Source organism: Thermobia domestica, chromosome 13 (assembly GCF_964235325.1).
Source record: "Thermobia domestica chromosome 13, izTheDome1.hap1.1, whole genome shotgun sequence".
NCBI classification, from domain to species: Eukaryota; Metazoa; Arthropoda; class Insecta; order Zygentoma; family Lepismatidae; genus Thermobia; species Thermobia domestica.
Window position 1 is genome coordinate 100,696,503 of NC_137466.1, and position 27,219 is coordinate 100,723,721.

General features: G+C 36.6%; 1 protein-coding gene across 1 annotated transcript in view; it reads left to right on the plus strand.

Annotated features, from left to right (window-relative positions):
• LOC145668393 (dipeptidyl peptidase 9) overlaps positions 1 to 26,693 on the plus strand; it is a gene marked incomplete in the record, with an annotated part of 122,191 nt that extends 95,498 nt beyond the window's left edge. The window contains 5 exon segments of the mRNA XM_081736182.1: positions 4,402 to 4,521; positions 9,853 to 10,005; positions 12,232 to 12,374; positions 20,461 to 20,572; positions 25,523 to 26,693. Of these exon segments, the coding sequence (XP_081592308.1) occupies positions 4,402 to 4,521; positions 9,853 to 10,005; positions 12,232 to 12,374; positions 20,461 to 20,572; positions 25,523 to 25,615 (621 nt within the window).
• Between the last annotated feature and the right edge of the window lie 526 nt (positions 26,694 to 27,219).

A 27,219-nucleotide genomic window follows, 5' to 3' on the forward strand; every position in this document is an offset into this window, starting at 1 on the left:
ATGCATCATCAAGTTGACATTACAAGGAATTGTAGGCTGCCACCTACGTCTGATATAGATAGAAGAGAGTATAGCATTATTTACTATGGGAGTCTTCATCAACACAAAGAACCTAATATATGAGAATAGAACACCTTTCTATACTGTGGCGTAAGTGGGGGATTTCCAAGGCACTTTTAGAAACTTTTTGATAAGCAAAGTCCAACAGAAGGTCTTTACACCGAATAAATATAGAATAGGAAATACAGATGATCAAAACTAGAAAGTTGCTTAGGCCCAATTTCCTGAATTTTAAGCAGGCCCGAAACTCGAAAGTAGAGTCACCTTTTGAATCCGTGGGCCAAAAATTATACAGGAGAGCAATATAGGCCTATAGCTTCTTATGGCAATGGAAATGGATTATAACTGATCAAAATCCGTATTTATTCGGTGTAAGGACTTTATTTTTTTCTGTGGCTGCCCAGCAAAAGGTTTCTAAATCTGCATTACTGCGCCCAAAATGTGAAATTCAGGTTAGGGGGCGGATGACCTCTAAATGGACACCCCTCTCTAGCGGCAATCATATAAAATTCTTGGTTGCACCCTGTCACGTAGTTTTTTTTTTTTTTTTTTTTCTTTCTTTCATTTTGGATTCGTGGGTGCGAAGTTACGACGTTTTCCGTTGGTGTATTCTTTTTGACTCATCCTGCATTTATTTAACGTAATATACAACATTCATTATAGCATTCGGAGCTTGATTTGTTAATCATTCCAACGCTATAGCGTACACAATATAATATTAATATCTTAAATTTATAAGCAAGGAGGGGGAAATTAGCCCTCCATTCCCCCTTTCCATCAACGCTCTCCTATGAAACTCTAGCCCACACCCTTTCAAGTGGTTTTGGTTTCATTTATTTGTACTCTTGGCTACGAAGATACTACGTTTGCTGAGCAAAAGTGAACCTTTCTGAAAATGGGCTTGGATTGTTTGTGCTCTGAACACCCCCATATCTATAAATAAATAAATAAATAAATAAACTAAATTGAAGCCAAATTTATCCTGCAATCCAAGTTTGTTCGAAATGCATAAAATTAGTTTGTTTAGTTTGATTAATCACAGTTTTGCATCAGTAGCAAGGATACATGGTGTGATTGGAAAGTTTTAAGACAGTTGGCAACACTGCTTAGATGGAGTAGATATAATCGCCCGTTAGCAAGGAAGCGGTGGCTTGGTGTGTCCTTGAGACATGTTGAAACATGCACCGAGATATCTTTATTCAGTACGGCGTAGCAATCAGTTGGGTGCGGGCGTGTGGGGGGGGGGGATTTTTAAGTGGGCAAAATGAATGAAAAATTGGAACAACGCGTTTGTGTAAAATTTTGTTTTAAAACTGAGAAATCTGCTTGGGAGACTTACGAACTCTTAAAAACAGCTTTTGGAGACACATGTCTGAGCCAGTCAAACGTGTTTATCTGGTTTCACTGATTCAAAGATGGTCGCGAGTCAGTAGATGTGACCCCCGGTCTGGCCGGCCTTCAACATCAAAAACTAACGAAAACATTGCGAAAGTTGGCGATTTAGTGCGCTCGAACCGCAGACTTACAATTAGGGAGATGGCTGAAGACCTGAATTTAAGTTTCTATGCGGTTCAGTCAATTTTAACTGATGATTTGAACATGCGTCGAGTGTCCGCGAAATAAATTCCAGAAGTATTGTCACACGAGCAGAAAGAACACAGACTTCAAATGTCCCAAGAACTGTTTAATCGTGCCGAAATTGAGTCAAGATTTCTTGAATAGGGTAATAACAGGTGATGAATCATGGGTGTATGGGTATGACCCAGCAACAAAGGCCCAATCTTTTCAGTGGAAGAGCCCAGATTCACCAAGATCAAAGAAAGCGCGACAAAGTCGGTCGAATGTAAAGGCAATGTTGGTGTTTTTTTCGATTCTAAAGGTATCGTGCATCATGAATTTGCCCTTAGGGGGCAGACAGTCAACCAGGAATACTACAAAAGTGTCCTTCAGCGTCTGCGCGAAAATGTGCGGCGGAAAAGGACTGCCCTCTGAAAAGAAAAGAATTGGATTCCCCACCACGACAATGCACCAGCGCATTGTGCGTTCTCCAGGAACCAGGAATTTTTGGCCAAATTCAACATTCCTGTGCTTCCGCAAACCCCGTATTCCCCAGATTTGGCCCCGGCCAACTTCAACCTCTTTCCTAAATTAAAATTGTCATTGAAAGGGAAGAGATTTGACTCAATTGAGGACATTCAAGCAAATACGGAGAGAGTGCTTCATACCATCACGGAAAATAATTTTCAGGAATGCATCCAAAAGTGGAAACACCGTTGGAATCGGTGTGTTCATTCAGCAGGGTACTACTTTGAAGGAGATCCATCACAATAGCCTGTAAGTACTGCCATTTTTAAATTACAAGTCTCGTCTTAAAACTTTCCAATCACAGCTCGTATATGAAACAGGGCTTATGTTTTAAGTGGAATCCGAACCGCTAATTTTGAAATTTTACATCGGATCGCACTCAAAATCTATACAGCAAATTCCGGACGTCTCCTGCCTCTATTTTAAAAATTTAATGTTAAAAGACCGAAAATTGCGCCCTGTATGTTGGTACATACATACAGATAGACGAACAAATGTAAATCAAGTCGTCTCAGGAGCCTCACTGACGTTCGGCAATGATGTGACAGTAAGTACTATGCTTTAATGGTTAGTTACATGGGTGATTGCCATACCTTGCGCTTTGTCGTCTGGTCCCTTCACACAAGCTATGCCGGGAAGTAAAGTTTTAAGAAAATTTAGAATGGAGGTGGGAGAGAGGGACGAAATAAAATTTTCATAATAATAAAGAAATTGGTGATACAAAATTAATTCTTATCTGAAGTTCCTACTTGTATCTCAACCACATCAATGACGTTCAAGTCATCAGAAGCAATTTTCGGATCAACACTTTTACCATCTGTTTGGGTTTCCAGGTTTTTCACAGCATTGCACTTTTCATAATGATTCTTCATTCTTTGAACTAAATCAACCATTTCTTTCTTACACGTTTTGCAACGAGCTTGCATGGCCGGTTTCTTATCTGATGCAGTTTGAGTTACTTCAATAAATTTTCTCCAAATGATGTCCTTTCTTCCCGCAAAACTCATGTTAAACGATTCCAAGTTGTACGGAGACTGAGAACCAACATGCACTGTATCAACGAATGCCTGCAATATTTTAATTTTAGAACCGCAATTTAGAAAAGAACTCTTTGTTTGTTTTCTGAATACAACACAAAAACTTGTTTCCATGATAATTCTTTTATTTATTTTTACTATCAGTTGTACAAGTACTCCAACCTTCGACTACGACACTTTCTCGCAAGTTAACCGATGATCATTTAAACAATACAATAAACGTTAAATACAAGGGGAAAAAGAGACAAAACAAATTGTAGATGGCCATATTGACGTGCTGTAGCCACGAGAAATGCAAACATTCACATGGGAAGCACTTTTCGACAATTTTCGTTCTTTGGCAGTTTTTTTTTTTTTTTAAACAGAAATAAAATAAAAATAAACGTATGTTTAAAACAAGTCTTTAAAAATACACGTGTTTAAAACAAGTTTTTAACATTTTATTTTAAACAAAACAACCCTGGCTTGCAACCCTCAGCTTTTAAAAACTCAATGACAGCTCGCTGCTTCAACTTGATGTCTATGTTGGTCGCCATCTACTTCAGTTACCAGTACACCAATGATGCCTAGGAACAAAAGGAACAGGTGTATTACATAGAGAGCGAATGCAGCTATCAGGTATAAACATAATTTTGAAAATAGGTTAACAAATGAAAAAGTTACAACCATGGAGGCATTACTTTTCAGTCAAGTCTTGTATTTGTGAGAGTGCTAATCAGGGTAACACAAGCTTGCTAATTGAGTGACTGGTACAAGACCATTCATTTAAACATTTAAATAATATTTAAATGAGTAACAGTACAGTTATGTAAACAAAAGAAAACAAACTATAAGCAGTGCGATGAAAATACATTTATTTTAAGAAATACTTTTTAATGATCCATAAAAGTTGAAATCCCTGAAATCATCAACAATAATAAAGCTAATTTTATATATCTGAAAAAGGAAAGGAACTCATTGAAAAGTAAGAGAAAATCATACAGTGAAATCAGTGATCAAAATAAATTAACAGGACATCCATTTTTGGGAAAATATTATACACCAATATATTCTTAGCAGTCTTTCACCATATTAATTTACTTTTCCCTTGTGTGCATGTGCAGTTGTTTATCTAAAATGCGAACTATTTTAACGTGTTAAATCTCAATACATTCTTATTACATTTATTATTGAATGACTACTTGTGTTGCTGTTACTAGAAAATTTTTCTTTCGAACAGGGAATGAAGCAATTAAGGTTGCATATGTTGGCAGCGCAGGGGTATTGTGTTATTGCAGTTGATTCTCGGGGATCGCAACATAGAGGACTGCACTTCGAAAGTCATTTGCGGTGTAGAATGGTAAGTACAGACATTTTTTAGCATGTCATATATGCATGCATATATATATATATATATATATATATATATATATATATATATATATATATACTGTAAACTTATGCTAGACAGAGCAAAATGATGATATTTTAGATTTTTCCCTCCCACAACTGTTTTATTACAATCGTTCTTACATAAAAATATAATTAGAAATAAGCAATCCGAAGACCGAACGGCGTCCCTTATTTTGGTATTGAGGAGTAAGGATGTCCTAGGACTTAGTTGCAGCCAAGGGACAGGTATGGGAGAGCCTTGGGGCCCAGGCGTAGCAGAAAGCAGCTGTAGGTATCGTTCGAAGCCCAGGCATAGCCAGAAGAGAAAAGTGTTCTCAAGGCTCAGTCGCAGCCGAGAGGAGATAAGTGTCTCCTAGGGCCTAGTTGCAAGAGAGAAAGTAAATCTCAGGACCCAGTCACAGCCAGGAGATTGTGGTGAGGAGCTCTCAAGGCCCAGTCACAGCCAGGAGATTGAGTTGGGTTGGTTCTCTCAGAGCTTCAGGTAAGCTAAGAGAGGTATTGACCAGCCAAAACTGATAGCTTCTGAGGTGCTGCGGTGCCTTTTTGTAGCCTGTTCTCCGGTCCTCGGAAATCCTCGAGTGGTGATGAAGATCGTTTATTTCCGTACCACATGTTGTTGTTGCTGTTCTTCGTCTGCTGCATTGTCGTTGTCAGCCACGTGGAACGCTGTCATTTACAGGAGGATATTACAATATAAAGTACGGGACAAAAATAAACGACCAAAAATGCCATTAAAACTAATGATGTTTTTGGTCGTTTATTCTTGTCCCGTACTATATATATTTCATCTTATATGTAAGTAAGGGACCTTCCACTACCGTTCAGGTAGTAATAAAATTAACTTTTTTTTGCCAATACGGATGAAACCTACATTACATGTGTTTTTCGTGCCTATTTAGCTAAAGCTGATACTACAGCATTTGTGATCGAAAAGTTCTTTATTTTCCTAAAGCAGCTAAAACTTAATATTGAAATCATTATATATCCAGTAAATCGAATTTTTGTCAATTTTCAATCTGACGTTCTCTTATTTTATTTATACTTGATTACCATGAAGTAGCAGCTAAGGTAAGGAAAACTGCAAAATATCATATTTTTGTGTGTTGTAGTTTTCCAGTAGAGCCCTCCAAAATATAGAAAAAAAAGTTCAATTTCCCGTATACATGCAGTGACAATACCAATCAGAAATGAAGGTAGAAATAACGTAGAAAGATGGGATAAGAACTAAATTGTAGCTTCTGTTATGAGCTTCAAATTAAGTCACTGACTACCTTTGGCAATATTTAATTTCAAGATCCTTGAAAGTCTTTTTGAAAAGTCAATTGTTCAAAAATCTCTACTCTGAAAATTTTGAAAAATGTAAATAGAAACTCATCTTTTTAGTTTATTGCCCCACGATTATGCTCCGAGAGTAAGGGAGACGGTGATGATGATAATAAGAAAATGAGATGAAACGGGAGAACGCCAAAGCCCCACGTGTACGGTGTTTGTCCACCACAAAGCAAACTTGGAGGTACCCAGGATCATACAAAGACCGCACACCAGATGTAAGCACTCTACCACTGAGCTATCGTGGCCCAGAAACAATTATTTTGATTGGTTGGTTGTTTTGGAGTTAAATGTCGCTTTCAGTACCAAGGCTATATGAGACGTGTACGTACAGCTTAACGAGGGATTCGAACCATATAAGCTTCCACTGGGAATTGAACACAAGTCTCCCACCCGAAGATGTGTACTGTAACCATATAGCCACGAGAGAACTCCAGAAACATACATACTTCAGCGCCATGTCTTAAAAGTTTTATTATGGGATCACAGTGAGATCATAATTTTCTTCATTTATAAAAATACCAGGACTGAAAAGAAATAAGTGATAACACTGTTTTATCCCCGCGCAGGGAGTTTTGTTTGAGTTGCTGTTGGCAACACGTGTAGAGGCAGGCCCGTATCCAGGGAGGGTCTTGGGGGGCCACCCCCCTAAATTTTTATTGGCCCCCTAAAAGTTTCACGGTAGGCTTACAACTATAATATAATGATGAACTACAATATGGTTGAATCGTCCTTCCCCCCCCCCCCCTTTACATTTTTGGGCGGGCTACCGGCCTGTGTAGAGGGTGTGTGGAGCTATATAACGCGGGTGGCCGCGCTGGTGTAGGTGTTGCAGTGATAGTAGTGGAATGGGTTGAATGTAGGTTGTCAAATCACACCGATCTAAATGGGATCTTTTCCAAGTTAGAACAACGTACATGGATAAAGATCGAAGTGGCCCATGGGAAAAAAGCCAGGGAATGTTACTCTAGACTACGTGAAGCATGCGGTAATTGCGCATTGCCGTATCGGGCTGGCACGTTGGGTTACAACGTTTTGTGCAACAGAAACCAGGTGGAGGTCGACATGGCGTCGAAAACCGAGTCATTAAATTGATTCAGTTTTTGCTGCGTGTGTACAGGCAGGTGTACACTACCAGGGAATTGGCTAAGGAGGTAGAAACTCGTTACAATGTTGAATGTGTTGCACAATGTCCTTCGTTACCGAAAAATTGTATCCTGGTGACTACCGCACTACCTTGCAGACGTTTAAAAATGGTATAGATACGCCCTCGCCGGTGATCATTCGGCACGTTATAGACGGAATGGTTACGTGTTCCTGGACAGGATCATCGCACTTGGCGCGCTATTGTGAGCCAAAACTTAAGTGCCAATCAAAAGAATGGCGCCACCCATCATCCCCCCGACCCAAGAAGCTAGGTAAGGAACCGGGGAATGTGAAGGTGATGCTGATAGTGGCATACGATGTAGTGATGTCATATTACGGCATGCAGTTCCTCCGAACCAGACCGTAAATGCAGTGTACTACCACAAATTTCTGGAACATCTTTGTCTTGTACGGCCCAGGAAACGACCCAACTTCATAAGGGATCCATCCATTATTTTGCATGACAACACCCGTTGTCATAACGCAGTTGCTGTGAGGAACCTGTTTACCGATGGGTGTGGGAGGTTCTAGAGCACCCACCCTATTCGCCAGACATGAGTCCATATGACTTTCATCTACTCCCTAAGATGAAAGAGCCACTGCGAGGAATGCGTTTCCGCAGCAGAGATGCCATACTTCGAGCTATAGGGCGCTCTCTTGCAGACATCAACAAAGAGGGCATCGCTTCTGGTATACTGCGACTTCTGCGGCAACGGGTGTAACATACTGCAGGGGGTTACGTTGAAGGCATTGGCATGTAGAAATCTCATGATTTTACAATATATGGTTCACGAAAGATTTATATGTTGTCACTTATTTCTTTCCAGCCCTTGTGCTATTTACACTAGGTAAAACCATACGTCGCTCTTCCCGCTAGTCTAGTGCTATCGCATTGCTTTAGTTCGATTCCTGGTGGTGACACGTGAAATTGGAATGCATTACGGTGGTTCGGATTCCACCTTAAATTGTAGGACCATGTTTTATATGGGGTCGATGTTGGAAAGTGACGCTCAGCTCCAACCAACCAACGATTTAATAGAACATTCAGGATTTAGTTATCGTAATACTATTTGACAAAATATTTTGTTACTCAATTTTAGGAGTAGTGAACAAGTGATCTGTGTATTAAGCTAATTTTTTCATCACATTTTAAGTCATTTTGAGAGCAAAGAAGACAAAAAAGTTTCCTATTTACTTACATAATTCCAAATCTATATTTCGAAAATCTATATTAAAATTTTCAGTTTAAAAAATCTATTTCCAGTCTATACAGACCACTTCCGGATCGATTCTGAAAGTTCAAAATGCCAGAATTATTATTATTATTATTATTATTATTTACGTGTTATTTGATGTATTTTTGTTGCGAAACCGTGTTCAATATGAGCAGAGTTAAGAGTCTGGTACAATCCGCGGCAAAAAACCTGCAACATAAGCATATAAGTTTATTGTGAAATGACGAAGTCTTTTGCTCCAAAATAAGTGTGCACGGGAGGAGGCTGAGGTTTATCCTGACGTGATTCGTTCCACTTAGACGTTATGTTCATTCCCTGTGCTGTTAGGCGTAGTTTCACAATAAACTTACATCCTCATGTTGCAGGTTTTTTGCTGCGGATTGTACATGCTAATGGGTTCATTATATAATTTCCGGAATCGCATCATTTCATAGTTACAGAACACCGGAAGTGTAGGAAAATAGTTTTTTTTTTTAAAGCAACCCAGCTCGAAAAGGACTTAATATTGGTTTTAGAAATTTTATAGGAACTAGCGCGAGTGCTAATGACAACACACTAGCCACGCTGGAATCCACTTCTTGTGAGATTAGCCAAGTCAAGCAGTGCATGGTCTGGTGAAAGGAAAGATAAGTGACCATTCCTCCTCCCCAGATCTCGGCATTGCGGCGTCGACCCAGTATCGTGAGGACAGTTGGCAACATTGAGAGAAAGAGTAATGGACCCAGTCTAGAAAGTCAGCATTAACAGCAAGGGATGTGCTGACCACACATGAGTGCCACAAGCCGGCTAGTAAGCCTTGGTCTCCTAACGCCTGTTGCGCCAAGAGTTTAGTATAGTGAGAGTGGCATCTAAATATTCATATTTTAAAATAATGGGACACTTGCGCTACACTTATTGTACAATATATCTGGGTATCTTGGAAAGTATTCAAGCGAAAATAGAACTACGTTGACTTTCGTTTTCAGATAATACTTAGAAATGTATTGGATATTATAATATTGATGTTCAGTTGTTTTTCGTTTCGATTAGATTTTTTTATTATGTTATCGCACACAACAACGTTTAGTTTTTGTTGGTTAGTTATAAATTGGTGGTTAGCTTAAACCCTAACGTATTCTTTCAGCAATCAGCCTATGTGGGATAGTATCTAGTTTATGTGTGATACTCGTACAGCCTGCTCACAAGGAACCAAATCTTACCGTCTCACACAAAAAATACGAAAACAATATACATTTGTTTATTTTCGTTCGTTTGTCAAAGTATTTTATGTTATTGGAATTAATTTTTATCTCAAGTAATAGTTGCAATGTACAGCGTGGTCCAAATGTAGGTATACAGTACCGTAGTGATTAGCTTATTGCATTTTATATCATTCCTTATTGTTATCCATCAGGTAGACTTTTATTTCTAGAATGTTTTATTATTCTATAAGTAAATACATACTGTTATTATTTAGAGGATTATATTTACGAATACTTTTACGTGTTCAGGGTTAATAACTGCATGCAATAAACAGTTTGATTTTTATTTCATTCATAATTACTTGATATTTATTTATTTATTTACAGGGTACAGTAGAGTTAGCCGATCAGGTAGAGGTTTTGAAGTATCTGTCTGAAACCTTAGGTTACATTGACATGAGTAGGGTGGCTATCCATGGCTGGTCCTATGGAGGTTACCTTAGTCTAATGGCTCTTGCTCAGCATCCTAGTATATTTAAGGTAATCTTTTTCTCTTGCAGCTGCGAAAGTACTTTTACAAGATAAATTTTACTTCCAGTTTAATTAATAGTAAGAGTGGCTAATTGCTTTATTTGATCATTATCAACCATTAATAATATTTACAGTTTGTTAAAGAAAAAATGAAAAATGAGGTGCATATAGAAAAGATGTTTTAATATATAGACAGACAGTAGATACTCGAAAGAAACAAGTGGCTTCCGAGAATTCAAATTAATACTAATTAGCCACTGGTACACGTGATTCCTATGAACAATACCTGTAGAGAGGCCATTCTCTATTAACCTATAATGCATAACTATGGAACAAAACTAAAATTGAATGGAAATTAAGAAATATCATCGTTGCTTGATATAATACAGTTGGAGAAGATGAGGTGCAGACCTTTACAGGAAAAGTAAATATTGAATATTTTACGATCAAAAATCTTCCTATTTATCCAGACCATCAGAAAACTTTTACATTAACATGCGTTAATGTAGTACAATGAACTCAGTAAATCGTTACTATATATGCAATATTAAAAACTCATGGTTAAGTAAATTTTGGAAACTAAAGTGATTAAGAAGCTCAGTCTTGGCAAACTAGTTTATGTTCTCGCCTTTGATATGGAGAGCTCGGATTCATCACTGGTGACAGTACATTGGTTAGGATCCTTTGCTCTAGGTTCACACCTCACAAAGCTTTGGTCATGTGAAGTTATGTTATTGTCTACACAAACAACTGCAAAGTGATTTAATCTATTATGATCAATAAGTAAAGTAGTGCGGGAAAAGAGTAGACTGAAAGTATTTTCAATGTACGTAGCAGACAAACAAAATCTTATACAGGATGCCTCTAAAGTCTTCGTCCTAATTCAAAGTGTTATATCTTGAAAATGGTTAATCGTATGTAAATGAAACTCATTCAGTTATAAAGAAGGAGTGTTAAAATTCGAACACGTATACATATGTCATCTGATTTCAAAGTGCTGTATTTGCTTTTAAAATTGCAAATTTGCTACAAAATAATTTTAATTATATCAAGTTTTCAGTTCACATCTTCGGCCGAACGACATGCATCGAGTTATTAGTTGAACTCATCCCATACCGTCAACATTGACGGGAATTGACGAGTTGACTGATTGATGGGAGATATTGTTAGGTATGTCACTCCTACATACCAGTCACATTTTTCACCAATCAATCGAAACTTCATTCTTTTGAGCGGCAGGCGTTCCATTGAAATACGATTTAATGTTTCCAAGTTATTAGACTTTGAAATCGGATTAAGGTACCTGTATTTAATGTAGAAACAGCGTAATGGATTTGATATACTTCACAGATTGTGTTCGTTTCAAATAATAACGGAGTAATAGTGCGAAAACTTGAATCCATACATATAAACGAAGAAAATCCTTTATTAAAACGTGTCAGATAGAAATGTTCTAATTGTTAGCCGAATTTAATTGAAAATTTGTTTAACTTACTTGCATGTTACTAAAGCCAAGCCAAAGATGAGCTCACAGATTGAAAATTAGAACTAAGATAATTCTTTTACTACCCTGACGTTAGTTCTTATACCTCTGAAACACTTCGAACTGAGTGAGTATTGGTTTCAAGATGCTGTTCATTGTTAAGCAGTGTATCAACGAACTATATTATGCAGTCATTGACTGAAGACACTTTTGCCGACATTATTAGGGATATTTTGAAAATTTGAAGTACTTTAAATAAAAATAATAGTCTGTAAGCATGAATACACTGCATTGATTTTTTTCTTCAGTATTTTAGGAAAGTATATGAAGTCCATGGCTTTAAGAGTTCATTTGTCTGTGAAAATATATACATGATATCTTTAAAATTGAACGTAAGATGCTTGCGAGAGATAAAACAAATACTTTATATTAAAGGTGTTCAGGTAGAGACTACTTTGGAACAGAGTGTAGCTTTTTGTATAACACGATCAATATCATATGAATGATGCATATGAAAAATCATGGTCAAGCTTCTCTTATTGTGCTTTTTTGTATAATATGTTTCTTTAAAAGAGATGTACTAGTATCTCCCTATGAACGTATCCCAGCCATATACGTAAGTAGTGCTGGTGATTATGGAGTTACAGAATGTAACAGGATGCAGAGGTGATTCTGCGTTTTATGATGAAATAGTAATAAGGTGGGTTGAGGATGGGGAAAAGAAAAAGTAACGTTGTGCTTTATGTTTGCAGGTGGCAATAGCGGGTGCTCCTGTTACATCGTGGAATTTGTATGACACCGGATACACGGAGCGTTATATGGATTTACCGGAAAATAATCAACAGGGCTACAAAGCAGGGTCCATCCTCAGCTATGTAAATCAGTTTCCGGATGAGTAAGTTTCTTCAAACTAACGCATTACTTCATTTTACTTAATTTTAGAGTATTAAAAATTATAGAAGTTCGAGTACACACAACAAGAATCAAAATGATAAAGCTACATCAAATTCATTAAGCATCGTACTGAATGGTGTATATTCAAGTAGTGGGGTCAGAAGTCTGTTAGATGGGGAAAAGAAGATGAAAAATACAACCTCAAAAGTATCAACAGCTATGTAGATTATTTAGAAACATCAAAATCGGGAGATAGTTTCATTTACAAAATATCACTTCTAAATAATACAATACACATGTAATATTTCATTACTCATGCTTTATACATTCCAGATCACTTTTTCCTTCTCTTGATCACACTTCTTAGCATCTTTTACCTTAAATTTGCTTTACGCTGGGCATGAACCTCGTCCCTCACTTCTATAATGTACTACACTCCAACTCAGTAACCTCTTAAGCCTAACAATCACTTAGCCAGGTTAGTGCATTCCAGTAAAGCAACTTCTGTCCAATAAAATCATTTTCATGACTTATAGTGTGAATTTTTCGTTGATGTTTCGAACTAAATATATGCCTATATCTGGGGTCGTATTTGCGCATGGACCATAGCCTGTGGCAGCAAATTATCTTTGACAGGTTTTTTTCATATTCCAGTTCTGGAAATTACAGAAATTAGACGGCAAACATTGATTTTGAGGGGAGGCATTCTCTAATGGCCTGGCACAGCTAAAACGTTAAATACTGCCCCGCCTTTATCATTTAAATAACATGGAAACTAGTGGATATAATGTAGATATATAACATGAAGTGGAAAAAATCAGGGTGTCTACCGGTCAGGCAAAGGTAGGGAATTTATTTGACAAGTAAAATGTCAAGGAATTCCATTGTAGTTCAGGGAGAAATGTTTATCCAGGACTTCTATATTGGAAATGTTAATGATTTTGTAACAGAGTTTGTGGTTCATAACCGTATGAACAGTGTTGAAAACTTAATGGTATACATCAAGTATACGTAATTTTTCATGAGTTATACTAAGAAAAGTGATAGCGACAGTGTCAGGGAAAAGGATCAGGAGATTTAATTATACAAAATTTGATGGACACCTTGATATTGTGAGAAAAATAACCATGTAACGTTAATTTATGTGAGTAGTGTGATACTTAGTGTAGACAAAAGTTTTGACACACATGTCGGTAGGAGGAACGCACATGCAAGTATGAATATAGGCAGTGATTTATTTGTGGATTTTGTAGAAGGGGGGGATATTTATGAAAGATTGTGTTCCGTATAACAGAACAACTATAAAGTCAGGTTGGGACAACGTTATTAAACCTATATATTTTGAAATTATGGTACTAGTTTCATAGCCAGTTTCCAAGTTCATAATTTTTTTCATTAAAAAAACAATTTTATGATAAATATTGGTAGGGACGTTAGATAAAATTTGGTTAGGTAGATGAGACAAATTCGTTACTTGCCTTGCTACTTTTCATCCTACTGCTGAGGACAAGTGTGCAGCATCCAGCAAAAGCCCTATACTTACATTGCAACCTGCATAACTTGTCATAACAAGTGTCACACTCCTACGTAAAACTGTTTTGTTATGACAAGTAATTCATTAGTCCATTCTTATTAGGTATTTGAAGACGAAATTCATTGCCCGAACAATAAATACTACAAAAGTTAAGAGTTTACTTTTTGCATAACAGTGATAAGTGCACATACACTTGAATCTAATTTTATTAAATAGAAGGGGAAAGACGTGCTAAATTTCATTCTTCATACCATAAATAAGTTTTAGTACCAGTAGAATTAATAGTAGTCACACCGTACCTCACTTTAGAATAGTGAAGCAATAGGAGATTGGTTTAAATCGGACACCGTCTTTTTTCCAGTTTATTTGTCGGTAGCTGCATGAAAATTTTATTTTATTTTATTTTAATTTAATTTCCATTACTTCTTTGTCGCCATATAACATTCTTGCAGACAATTCTTCTGACCACTTGGATTGTAGCAAAACCTCGACCCCACTGAAGGTTTCGTTAGGAAAGCAAGACCTATGTTATCTGCTAGACCCTGACAGAATTGCAATCTGTTTTGCTGGTACTTCTTAAGAGACCTGTCTAAGGGTTTTGCAAGTGGGACTCCACAAAACTGACCAGTTTCTTCAAACTGACGTTGTAATTCTTCCATGAACATGCCATCCTTTTCTTGCAACGCTTCCAGTACACGTACAGTTGTTTCAATTTTGCTTATTGCCTGTACAGTACAAGAGATGCTGACCTTTCTTGTAGAAGCAGGCTAAGGACATCTAGAGGTTCCAGCACATCTCGGATCATGGACATTTCATAAACAAAATTCCACTTAGTGAAATTTTGTAGGCCCAAAAATATTGCACGCTGCTCAAAACTTCTCTGCAAATTTGTAGAAGCTTCTCGAAAGTGTTCCACTAGCGCAGGGTAGGACTTCCACAATGCTTCTACTGAACGAAATGAACAGCCTCACCACGTACATCAAAAACTTTAGTAATACGTATTATAGAAGCGAATACTTAGTTCTCCTGATATTAGCTCGATTTCTCGTGTTCTACGGGGATATTGAGTAAACACCGTGTAATCATTCTACAAAGTTTTGAAAATGAACCATATCTGAAACCGTATTAACAGCGTTGTGAACAACCAGTCCCATCTTCTGACTCATGTAGTAAAACCAGAGGCGTCTTTTAGGGGCAACTGCCCCTCCCTGAGTTTGAGGTTTATATAGATTTTATCAATAGAATAGTAGAAAATCAGTGAAAAACGCAAAATTTTACTTATATCAAGGGAAATCTGAAATGACGCTCCTGAGTAAAACACGAGTAAATTGGTGTCTAATTCTCGCTGCAGTAAAGAGACAGCATCATTTATTCCGCCTTGCATGTTACTGGCGCTCTCAGACAAACTGCCATAAGTCTTTCCCGTAATATCGTTTTGGAAAGATTCATACGGGTTCACATAATCACGGAATCACAAACTTCTCTGCCTATATTGCCTATAACTCAAATAATCCTAAAATTATATAGATACATACGTGATTAACTACAGTACGGATATACACAATGAGAACTGGTTTATGAGACACAGTGGAGGATTCATCCACCATTAGCTCGAAGGGTTCAACGAAACGCGCAAGGTATTCGGCCAGTTTGCCTTCATTTCTGTAGCTAAAAATCAATAATATTTGCACATGTAACATAGCAGTAAAGAACTTGTCCGAGGTCCATTAAATTTATTTCTTGTAATTTAATAAGATGTGGGAGCATCGTAAACAATAGACGATTTTAGACAATAACGTAGGCAATCCTAAATATCGTAGCTGTGTTTTTAACACGAATTTCATTCACAATTTTCCACCTGTCTTCTGCATTTGCCATTGAAACCTATATTTTTTCCCTATCCCTTTGTTCACATATTGACATATGAACATTTTTTGTGTGCAATAGACTTTTCGTAGTCAAAAATTTTATAAAAACGTTTCTTTGATGCTTTTGCAATAATATCGTTGCACCATACACTTTGTACATTTATTCTTCTTTCTGTATGAATACCGAAATAAAATTAAATCTTCAAGTTTTACGTCCCACGTTTATGCCGGTTCGGCTAAAGGAGACGGTGATGATGAAAAATGAACGAAATGGTGGAATGAAGAAAGTGGAAGGAAACAGAAGAACCTCGAGAAAACTCACGCACTGTATCAATACCGAGTTTACGAACGGAAGCACATATAATACACACAACGCGAATGTCATTAGTATTTTGTTCAACACCTAGCCCCGTCGTTTAATTTTCCAGCTTGCAAATTGTTTTTGATCACATATTGAAGAGAACAAGCCACTGGGGCTAGAAATAACCTTACCATTATTAACACTAGGTCCCGAATCATTTTCATTTTTTCTGATGATATATCTCTAATGTGATTTCGGAGGTTGCACTATCTTCAAAGCCTCTTACTTTGTGTTCTGGAATTACTTGCCTCATCATCAGGTGCTTTTCTTTTGTTAAAATATAGTCTAATATCAATTTCCTTTTGTTCTTTTTAACGTGCTTGCCAACGAAAAAGATACCAATTCACAACAGCTATGACTGCTCACTGATTACTGAAAACGTTTATTATTATTATTATTATTATTATTATTATTATTATTATTATTATTATTATTATTATTATTATTATTATTATTATTATTATTATTATTATTATTATTATTATTATTATTATTATTACTGTGCTACTCAGATTAAGAATGATAAGTAGTGATGCCAGTTGAAAGAATTTTTCCTCGGGAAGCAATTCTATAAACAAGACCAACACAGCTCGCCTCAGAAAGGGGGAAAATATCTTCCCAGGCTGGGAAGACTGAATTAAATCTAGAGACAGGGAAGTCAAACTTAGAAGGGGGGAAATTCCCAGGCTTCCCCGGCTACAAATAAATCCCTGAATATAGGTATGTTCAACACAGAGATTTGTTTGTTGTAATCCAGTAAAGATACAGATTATTCAAAATGTTTGTCTCGGGTACTACACAGGCTCGTAAACGTATTAGCCAGTTGTCAACTTCAGCAACACTACTTCCAAAGGAAATGTTGCTACTACGAGGTCTGATAACTAAGTTCACGAACTCGCCACCGTGTGTGACTGAGGGCATCACTATACAAGGAGTTTTGTATTTCTCCAGGAATCTATTTCAGTGTCTTATAGCAGTGCTTGCGTTGGAGCGTGACAGTTTCATATTGAGTGTCGTACATTGTTGCTTGTGCTTGCGCATGTGTTTCATTGTGATAATGTCTGAGTTGGAATTGGAGCAACGAACAAACGTGAAATTTGTGGTGAAGTTGGAAAGAAGGGCATTGAAATACAGGAAATGTTAGAGCAGGTGTACGTCAATAATGCCGTGAAGAAAACAGCAGTGTATAAATGCGTTAAAGGATTTTCGGATGGGAGGGAAAAGGGACTGATGACGAGGGGGTGGAGGCCTGTAACGAGTTGAACAGATGGAAACATTGCCAAAGTTCCTCAAATTGTGCATGCAAATCAGAGACTGTGCGATTCATAGCAATAAAATGAACATTGATAGAGAAACTGTACGGAATTTTTTAACTGAAGACCTTGGCAGCCGCAAAGCATGTCAAAATGGCCCCAAAAGACCTTATTGATTATCGAAAGCAAAGGAGGGTAAAGACCTGTTGGAGAAGCAGACGAAGTTTTGAACCTAATTATTACAGGTGATGAAATCTGGATCTTCGTGTATGACTACAAAGTACCCGTGGAAGACAGCTGACACTCCACAACCGAAAAGTTCCGACATTCAAAATCACAAATCAAAACGATGTTTACATTTTTTATGTATCAGTGGGATCGTACACCATGAGTTGAGGCCGAACAGTAAACCAAGTGAACGATTTGCGGGTGCTGTAAAGTTTGCGTAAGAAGGTGAGGCGCAAATGACAGAACTTCTGGCGTGAAAAACTCATGACTTCTCCATTATGACAATGCACCTGGCCAAGCGGCACTGTCCATACAGGAATTTTTGACCGGATAAATAATAATTGTGGTAGATCATCCGCCGTACTCACCTGATCTCGGCCCCAGTGACATTTTTCTTTATCCAAGAATCAAAATAGTGTTGAAAGGAAGGCATTTTGATAACATAAGGATGGAAGGCATTTTGTTCGGACATCAGCTCTGAAGACCATTCCAGAAATGCTTCGAAGGGTTAGTAGGTTCTGGCATCAGTGTATAGCTTACCAAAGGGAGACTTTGAAGGTAATCACACCAGTATACAGAAATAAGGTGTGCAGGACATTTTATGTAAGAAGTCGCAAACTTAGTTGTCTGACCTCGTATTTGCTCAAGAGCACGCTTCAGGGACGCAATATCAGGATGTCGCGTGGATCAGACCTTGGCCTTCAATTATAATCCAAGTGATTGAGGTTGGGGCTGCCAGCCGGCCATTCGTCCTCCATGATAAAATCAGCAATAGGTTAGAGTCACGTGTAAGTTTACCTTATGAGCCAAAGCGAAAACCAGTCAGAAGTCCCATTTGGTATTGGGAAAGAGGGTATGAGTGAGTGGTTAAACTATAAATGTAAGAGCATTAGATTGGTAATTTACAGAGGCTCCACCACTATACCATCACAGCGACGGAACTTTGCGTTCGTTGTATTCTAGAAGGGATCACATGGTTTCCTTGGACGATGTTTCATACAATCGTTGAGCGTTCAAAGACTCTTCAATGGTGAATGTGTATTTGTCTGTAAAAAAGATATTCTGATATGAATTGCCCTGAATTGATTAAAAAGCTTATATATTCTTATGACCATGTCACGCCATAACTGTGGAATTAGGAAATTTCATATATGACGTTTGTTGGCTTGAACCCCTAGATTCTCATACAGGATCTACTCATTGTTTTTGCCATGACTCTCCTTCCGTACCAGGTTTCTTTGCAGTCGGGTGCGCAAATTTCTGATGGCCTGTGGAATTCTTACAGCACGTGGATTCCGTAGGCGTGGTTCTGGACGATTCATGACAGTGAACACCTGCTAGTATATCTCTGTGGTCCAGTAGACGAACGCAAAGTTATCCTGAGTGCTGCAGGAAATTGAAGACCTCATTTGCGATCTTCTCTGCCTTATGCAGTCCCACAACAGTTATCCTGTACCCCACATCATTTGAAACAAATAGGAGAGGTTAAAACATTGTGATCTCAAATTCACCCCAAATTACGATGGCATGAATTTTGTATTAGTACTTTTGTGTAAGCTGGGTAATTAATAAATACCTAGTATATATGTAATATTCGTTCAAAAGACATCATTCTGCAATAAGAGGTAAATTTGTATTAGAATTTCTGCAATATGAACGTGTTATCATCTTTTACGATATTTATCAAAACTATATTTCTCCTAATAATTTTGCTCTTATCAGTAATTTCTGAAAGAATATAAGGATTGGATACCATTCCAGTTTTAATTCAGTTTTCTATGGCTAAAGAGAGCGTAATTTTCTTACACTACAACGTGTGTATCTCATTTGATCAGCCAATTTCAATGTTATTAACAAATAATAATAACAATAAAGCAAGGTTGTATACTCATTTTTCAGATAATAAAGCGGGGATGTATTCCCACTTTTCCTGACTATCTTAGCTAGTTAGTTCATCAGTAAGTGAGTACCGTAGTTATGGACAAATGAAGTTGATCACGAATACTGTAAAGCAGGTTGACTGCTTGCCATACTGAATATTGAGTATAAAACTACCATGCCACTAGTAGGAAGTGCCCACGTTGGATAAATTTCTAATTGCGCTTTTTTATACTAATTTGAGAACCCTGAATCCAGAGGAATTACTGATAAATGCATCCTTTTATGGTGTCACAAGAAAAATGAGTTCAAAGTTGGGATCTTTGTAGTACCACCTATCCCAATAGTAAAAGTGGCCACGCTTGGGTACACTTCTAATTACACGTTTTATATTACTTTGAGGATGATGAATCCAATGAAACTACTATTAAATGTATCTGTCCATGGGATCACGAGAAAAATAACCTCAAAATTCGAATCTTTGAAGTACCGCTTATAACAATAGTAAAATTGCCCAACTTTGGATATATATTTATTATATAATTGGAATTTTTATACTAAGTTGAGCACTCTGAATTCAATGGATCTGTTTTTACGTAGAAAAGTAATCTCAAACTTAGGTTTAAATAAATATGAATTTACAATTTTTTTTTCTCGCAATTCCATGAATGAATATGTTTTAAAATAGTTTAATTATATTAAGGATCCTCAAATCAGTGTAAAAAACGCAATTAAAAATCAAGCATGAACAGCTTTTTAGCAATGGCATGATAATCAGTTCTTTGCTTATTTATTCCTTTGCCATTTGTTTTCTTCTTATTTAGAGATCTATATAAAATAGGTATTGTTTATAATTGTCGCTGTGTGCTTTACACACTCAATCCGTACAATATCTTACGCTTTACTTATCTATCTATCTATACATATATAGTGTTTTAAAATATTGCTTTGATGTTTTATTGTAGGGAAAATCGACTGCTGATAATTCACGGTCTCATCGATGAGAATGTTCACTTCTTCCATACTAGCCAATTAATTAATTCGTTAGTGAAAGCTGGAAAGCCGTATCAGTTACAGGTAAACTCAAATGCAAATTTAGTTTATAAAAAAGAGAGAGAGATCGTAATAATGTTCTTGAGTATATAAGTGAATACTAAAAATATTTGCATGTTGGGAATTTTTCTTTAAATATTGTAGTAGTACAGAAATCCCCCGCAATTCGCAAATTCGCATTGTTTTTTTCTTTCTTCATTACGACTGTAGCGTTAATCAATGTGGTATTGATAAATATAAAATATCTTTAAGTGATACATTCAGTTCATACGTACTTCTTTAACATATTGAGTTCATGCATTTTATAAATTCGTAGTTTGTGAAGTTTTCCTACTGCCTGAAATTGTATTTTGTTTATTTGGTAAAGTTTAGTGTCCATTTTTAGTGCCGAGGTTACATGGACCTACAGTGAAAGGGAAATCCGAAAGGGGAAACCTGAAAGAAAGTCATTTGGACACCATTGAAACATCAAAACGAGGGCTTTCAGGGGGCATACAACACATGGAGATTTCGCTGTCAAAAATGTATTGATGCAAGGTCATATTTTGAATATTTTTAAGTGATTGTACCGATCTGATCAATAAACACTGAAAAAAAATTGACACATTACTTCTGGGATAAACCCTGCATAGCCTCGGCACTGAAAAGAATGTTAAACTCCAACCAGCCATTACTCAACCAGAATTTAAGATGGCACTCACATGAATACTTAGCAGCTCCTGTTGTTTCTTTTCTCCCTACTTCATCCTCCTCTTGTCTGTTGAGATTAGTAATTCATACTTTTATTCTCTTACAACTATACTAGGCTCTCTGTTTTTCACTACTTAGAATTCAGTTGATTCTAGAAAGAAATCAGTTGTAAGCTGTCTTAATTTCGTACATGGGTCTCGAATAATTATTTTGGTGCATTTGTGTCTAATAATTACCTTCTCAATTAAGTCTAGTATCATGTTTAAGAAAGTCATAAATATGCCTTCTCTCATCGCGGTTTGTAAAATTGTAATTCGATTCATTTGCTCTATAGGTAGATTATTTTCGGAACAGCTGTGAGTATTCGTACGTGCACCTTTGAATCCAGTCGCACAGCATGACGTTTCTACAACAGCGCGAAAACAATTGGCTAACAGCTCACAAATACTGACCATAGCGCTTTCACTGCGCGCAACTCATCACTCCTCTCCCATGTTCCGGCTCGCTGACTAGCTTCGCGCCAAAAGTCATAGCTGTTCCGAAAATAATCTACCTATAGAGATTATAGTGCCTCCGATAATGACTTTAAGTAAGCCACAACTGATCTGTTCATCATCCTCATTATCTTCATCTGACTCTGTTTTCTGAAAATAAGAAAAATACAAGTAGTAATATAGTATTCTCTGTAATTTAGTATTTAATTTGTACAACTACCATATTGAATAAAAACATCTGCGTTCGATTTGTTTCAATTCAATAAGCGAAGAACACAAATCTCCATTTTATTTTTATATTCTAATTGAGAATTTCGTTCGAATTTCAGTTTCACACATTCTCAATACGCGTCATTTTTCATCTTGTTGGAAGAAGTTAAGATAAAGAGAGTGGCTGAAACATTTTCCAACGTATACACCAATGTGCAGCTCTGACAACTTTATTATTATTATTATCATTATTATTATTCGTTCCATCACCATCAGTCAGCTTATAGTCTCTTTTAACGTGAAGAGCATAACCAATGGGAAGTAAAATCCAAAAATAAAGAAATAAAACCTATTTGCTTGTTTCTAAAATCCAAGCACTCTCAGGTTACAACCGGGGGAGAAGTGAAGTTGATCATGTGATGTTTCGATTCCAATACTTGATGTTCATATTTCTTTCAATGGGGAAAAGCAAGAAGTGGTCGCATAAGAGAGAGAGCGCACGTGCTTTACTCCTATTCCTGGTAGTCGTGGTAAGGATTGATCGTTGAATACCTTCCTTAACTTACGAGATTTCTCACCGGTTCCTGGAAAAGTTGTCATCAAAGAGAGTTATAAGAGACGTTTTCATTACACATACATACATACATTATGGACATAAATATTATAATTAATTTTTAATAGAGCTAATGGAAAAGTATTTGATTCTCAAACAAGCTCTTACTTGGATAAGAAAATATGTAGGATCACCACGTACTCTTATAACTCTCTTTTGTAATATTAGGAGGGATGTACAGATTGGAGCAGAAACAGTAAGATGATTAAATTGGGCACAGCCGTAATTTATGTAGGTGACCCGGTGAAGCACACAGTAAAGCAGTTTCAAGTCTTTCATCATCATGCAGCGTCGATGAGAACAGCATCAAACTTTTGCTGTGGAAGCGTCTAAAACGACTCTACTCCACCTAGTTTCTCACTCTGACTTTATAGCTATAGGAGCAATAGTTTCTAGTTTTTGCCAGCGCGTGTTGAGCGAACTAAGAATGCTTGTGGTTTAAGAAAGCGTGTGTAGAGATCTGGTAGTACCAAAACACATTACCATCAGTGGGTTGTGTTTAGCTTCGTGTACACATACGAAGTTGAGTGAGTGTGTCACAGTTGTCAGATATTCTTCTTGATTCTTTGATTAAAATCACCGCCACAATTACTCTTTTCCTCTATCGGGATGCTACGGAGTTCGTGGTCCAAGTTCTCCTAGAATTCTATCTTTTCTTTCTCTTCGCAGCTTACTTGCGAAGCATATGCGCATACAACATTGATCATGTCGTCCCTGCATCACTGCGTCGCTTCTGTTCACACTTGCCACAGTATTTTTCGGATCCATCAGTTTGTCGCTTCTTCTGTTCACACTTGCATCGTATTTTTCGGATCACTAGGAAGAACAATTCCCACGCTGTTTCTTCGTTGTTGATTTGCTCTACTATACAGCAACTTGTAGCCGCCTTCTAGATATCTTGCCTTGTTACCTTTCCGTCTTGTTTCTTGCACACACAAGATCTTCAGTTTCTTTCCATCAAATCTGCAATCTCTCTTCCTCATCCATTCATCGCCCCACATTAAATGTTCCCACTCTTACCCTCATGTAGCTTTGTTGTTAACAATGCAAATAGCTTTGCTGTTAACAAAGTGCATAAATACAAATAAATCGCTGCTCAATCGGAATGCAGCTTTTCTCAAACTATTTCAAGCAGGGACCATCTTTATTAGTCAGAACATTCTCCGGGTCGCTCTACTTTTATCCCCTTGAAAAGAAATTTTATCAGTTTTGTTTGATGTTCTGACATATACCAGCCTACATATATTTTTAAAATAATATTAATTAAAAATCCCTTATTTTTATATTGATTTTACGGCCACCAAAAATTTTTATACTAATACATCCATATAATCTATTAGAATTTGTGTTAGGTTGGTGCGAATAAAGTGTCCGCGCGCCATTTCTGAAGATCAAAATAATGAAAATTACATAAACTGGTTAATCAAAATAGTCGTCGTGTGCAACCACTTCTCCATAGATCGGCTAACAATTAGGCTACGTACTGATGTCTGTGGTCCGAAGAAGTCCTCAACTGCATATTGCACCGTTCAATCATCAGAAAATGTCTTCCCTCTTAAGAAGTGCTAGAGATGCCGGAACAGATGGTAGTCTGTTGAGGAGACGTCAGGAGAATACACTGGGTGAGGAAAGCCTTCATGCTACAACTCATGGAGATCTGCAGCGTCCTTCGAGCGACATTTGTGTAACATGAGGACACTGTCTTTTGAACGTTCCTTGATGCTTACGGGCAAAGTTCCGGTGCATTTCATGGAGTTCAGCACTGTAACGATCGCCTTGATGGAGAAATATAAGATAGATCAACCTTACGATACCAGCAACAAAATATTTTAGGGGTTCTTGAAACCGTCCTGGTTTTTGATTAAGATTCAACCACTGTTATAATAGTTTTCGATTGTTACAGCAGATCCATTTTTCATCAAAAGAGACAATCAAATGCAGAAAATCTTTGCAGTTATTCTCTACACTCAAAGAACTGCAGAATTCCAGACAAACATTGTTATTGGTTTGTATCAACTCATGAATCCAACTTTTTCACCTTACCGATTATATGGAGCCACCGAACAACATTGGTATGGTGTATGCCTAGCTCATCTGCAGTGGGACGAATACTTTTCCAGGACTCTGTTTCCATGAGGTTCTTGAGGAGCTCATCCGAACATGATATTGGTACCTATGCAGTTCATTTTGCAATTGTCGGCGGAACGAAATTTGAGGAACCAACGGCGAATGGTACGTTCATTCGTCATTCCTGGCCCAAGTACACTGTTAAAATTTATTGCGGCTTCCTCCCAGTTTGAATTCCTGAAGAAAAACCATTTGCAGTTGTGCTCTCTCCATGGTGTACTTTCATAAGATCCTGTTCAACAACGCACAGCCTTCTGATTCACTGAGTACCCCAACTTGTGTGCTGGATATAAACAGAATTTATGACGTCACACGCGTAATCTTAGTCCATCCGTGTGTTGAATTGCTGAGATGAGTTTCCCATCAGACGTCACAGTGGTCATTTCATTCGCACTAACCTAATATAATATTTACCTTATTAAATTGTATAATTCATTATTTGTATAATCTATACCTGATTGAGATTCTGAACGGCAGTGTGTGATACGCAATGAACTTGCATATTATTTTTTGTGTCTGTTTTTCGACGCTCAACGTTCAATCTAAAAGGTTCACGGACCACAGATTGAAAAACACTGGAATGAAGTTCATAGTTCGTCCCATTAATTTCTCTTAAATCGTTGGGTGGTTTCATAATTTTTATCTATAAATTCGGTTTTGTTTATTATTATATTCAATGCTGATTTTAAACATACTTATTTACCACATACAGTCTTGATTCCATTTAGTTAGTGTCATTTGTGAATGTAATTTTATATGTAATATTACATAATTTTGATGTTCTGTGTGTTCATGATCACAGTACATTATCTAATGTATTTCTGTTTTCAATTCTTGCAGGTTTATCCAAATGAAAGGCATAGCTTGCGACATTTAGATGCTAGCAAACACTACGAAACAACGCTCTTGTCATTTCTACAGAATAATTTGTAGTGCAAGACTCTTTTTAAGTAGCCAGTGATGGCATTCGTCAACTTTTGCAAGTTCTCCCCTGACCCTTCTTCGCTTTCAACGAGTTTTTCCCCCCTTTGCCTGCTGTGCAGCGAATTTACATCCGCGATTTTTTTTAAATAAAAATAAAAATAATAAAATCATAATTATTTGCTTTGTGTCTATCATTTTTCTTGTACAAAGGAAGAAAGCAAGAGATCAGTTTTTCTTGTGATTTAGAAACATTAAGTGATGGCAGATACTTAAATGTGCAATCGATTGATTCTTCTTCCGGCCCATCGTGGTAATAAAATCCTTTAATAATAAAAAGATTGTGCCTGTAAATAGTGATCTAGAACTGTAGATAGTGTACTAAACTATTCAACAAATAATACAGTCTACTATTTGTCAACAGTTTGTTGAATTTATACAGAACTAACAGTCTATAATATGAGTTGTTCAAAACAACAGAGAAGTTTTTAAATATACTATATAAATATACAGATGACCTTCCATACTTCGGAGAAGTTTTTGATAATACTTCTTTTCCTCTGCTACTTTTTTTTGTTCTCCTCCCCCTCATAGAAAACGACGTAATAATGTTTGTTATTAATTGATTTAATTATTTACATAAGAGAGCAGTTTAATGTGTTCATTTTTTTCTGAACACAAATTTTGCTCTCGATGTCACTTTTTTTGGTAAAAATACAACTTTAAAACTGTTTATTTTCTTGTCTGATTTTTACAGTTATTGACAATACTGAATGTTAGTTATTTATTTGACTTGTAAATTAGTAGAGTTTTCTATTTTATTTATTTTCCGACCTTCCCTAGTATATAGTTTTCTTCCCTTTTCCGCCCATCTTTATTTGGAATTTTTTTTAAAGGTTGAGAAGACAAGTCTTGAATTTATATGGGAAAGACAAATTTTATTAACAATAAATTTTACTGCTCAGTTCATACGTTTTCCCCTAGGAAATTATGTCTTTTTTTTCTATGTGCTACATTGTATGAATGATGTGAAAGTTTGTAATTTGAGAGTGTACATTTTAATGTTTTAGCAAATAAAACATCCGAAGAACATCGCTTATGTACATACGTATAACCAAAGTATAAAAGCATGAGAATGGTCCCAAGAAAGAAACAAAAAAAACAAATATATATATATATATATATATATATATATATATATATATATATATGTATACACTAGATTCTCTCGTATTCAAAGATACGAATTAGTTGATCGTAGCATCCCATTTTGTTAAAATGTAATAATGTTCATATTTTAACGAACTGAAATTCATAAATTATTCTGTAGAAGTTACTAAGCTCTTCTTACGACATCTTGAACTTTCTGTAATCATCTGATTGTTAATATAATGTACCATCAAATTGCAACTGAATTGATGAGAAAATTATCGTAGTTGTTGCAATTATGATTACAGGTACAAGTACCGTATGAAATTAATTGTACTATTACATTTAATAAAAAGAGAAGACTTATCGTAAAATAAAAAATAAAATAAATAAATAAATAAAAATTGGGTTAGATTGTCCAAATATGTTCGTATTAAATGTGGGTAGACTCCATTGTTAGGTAACCG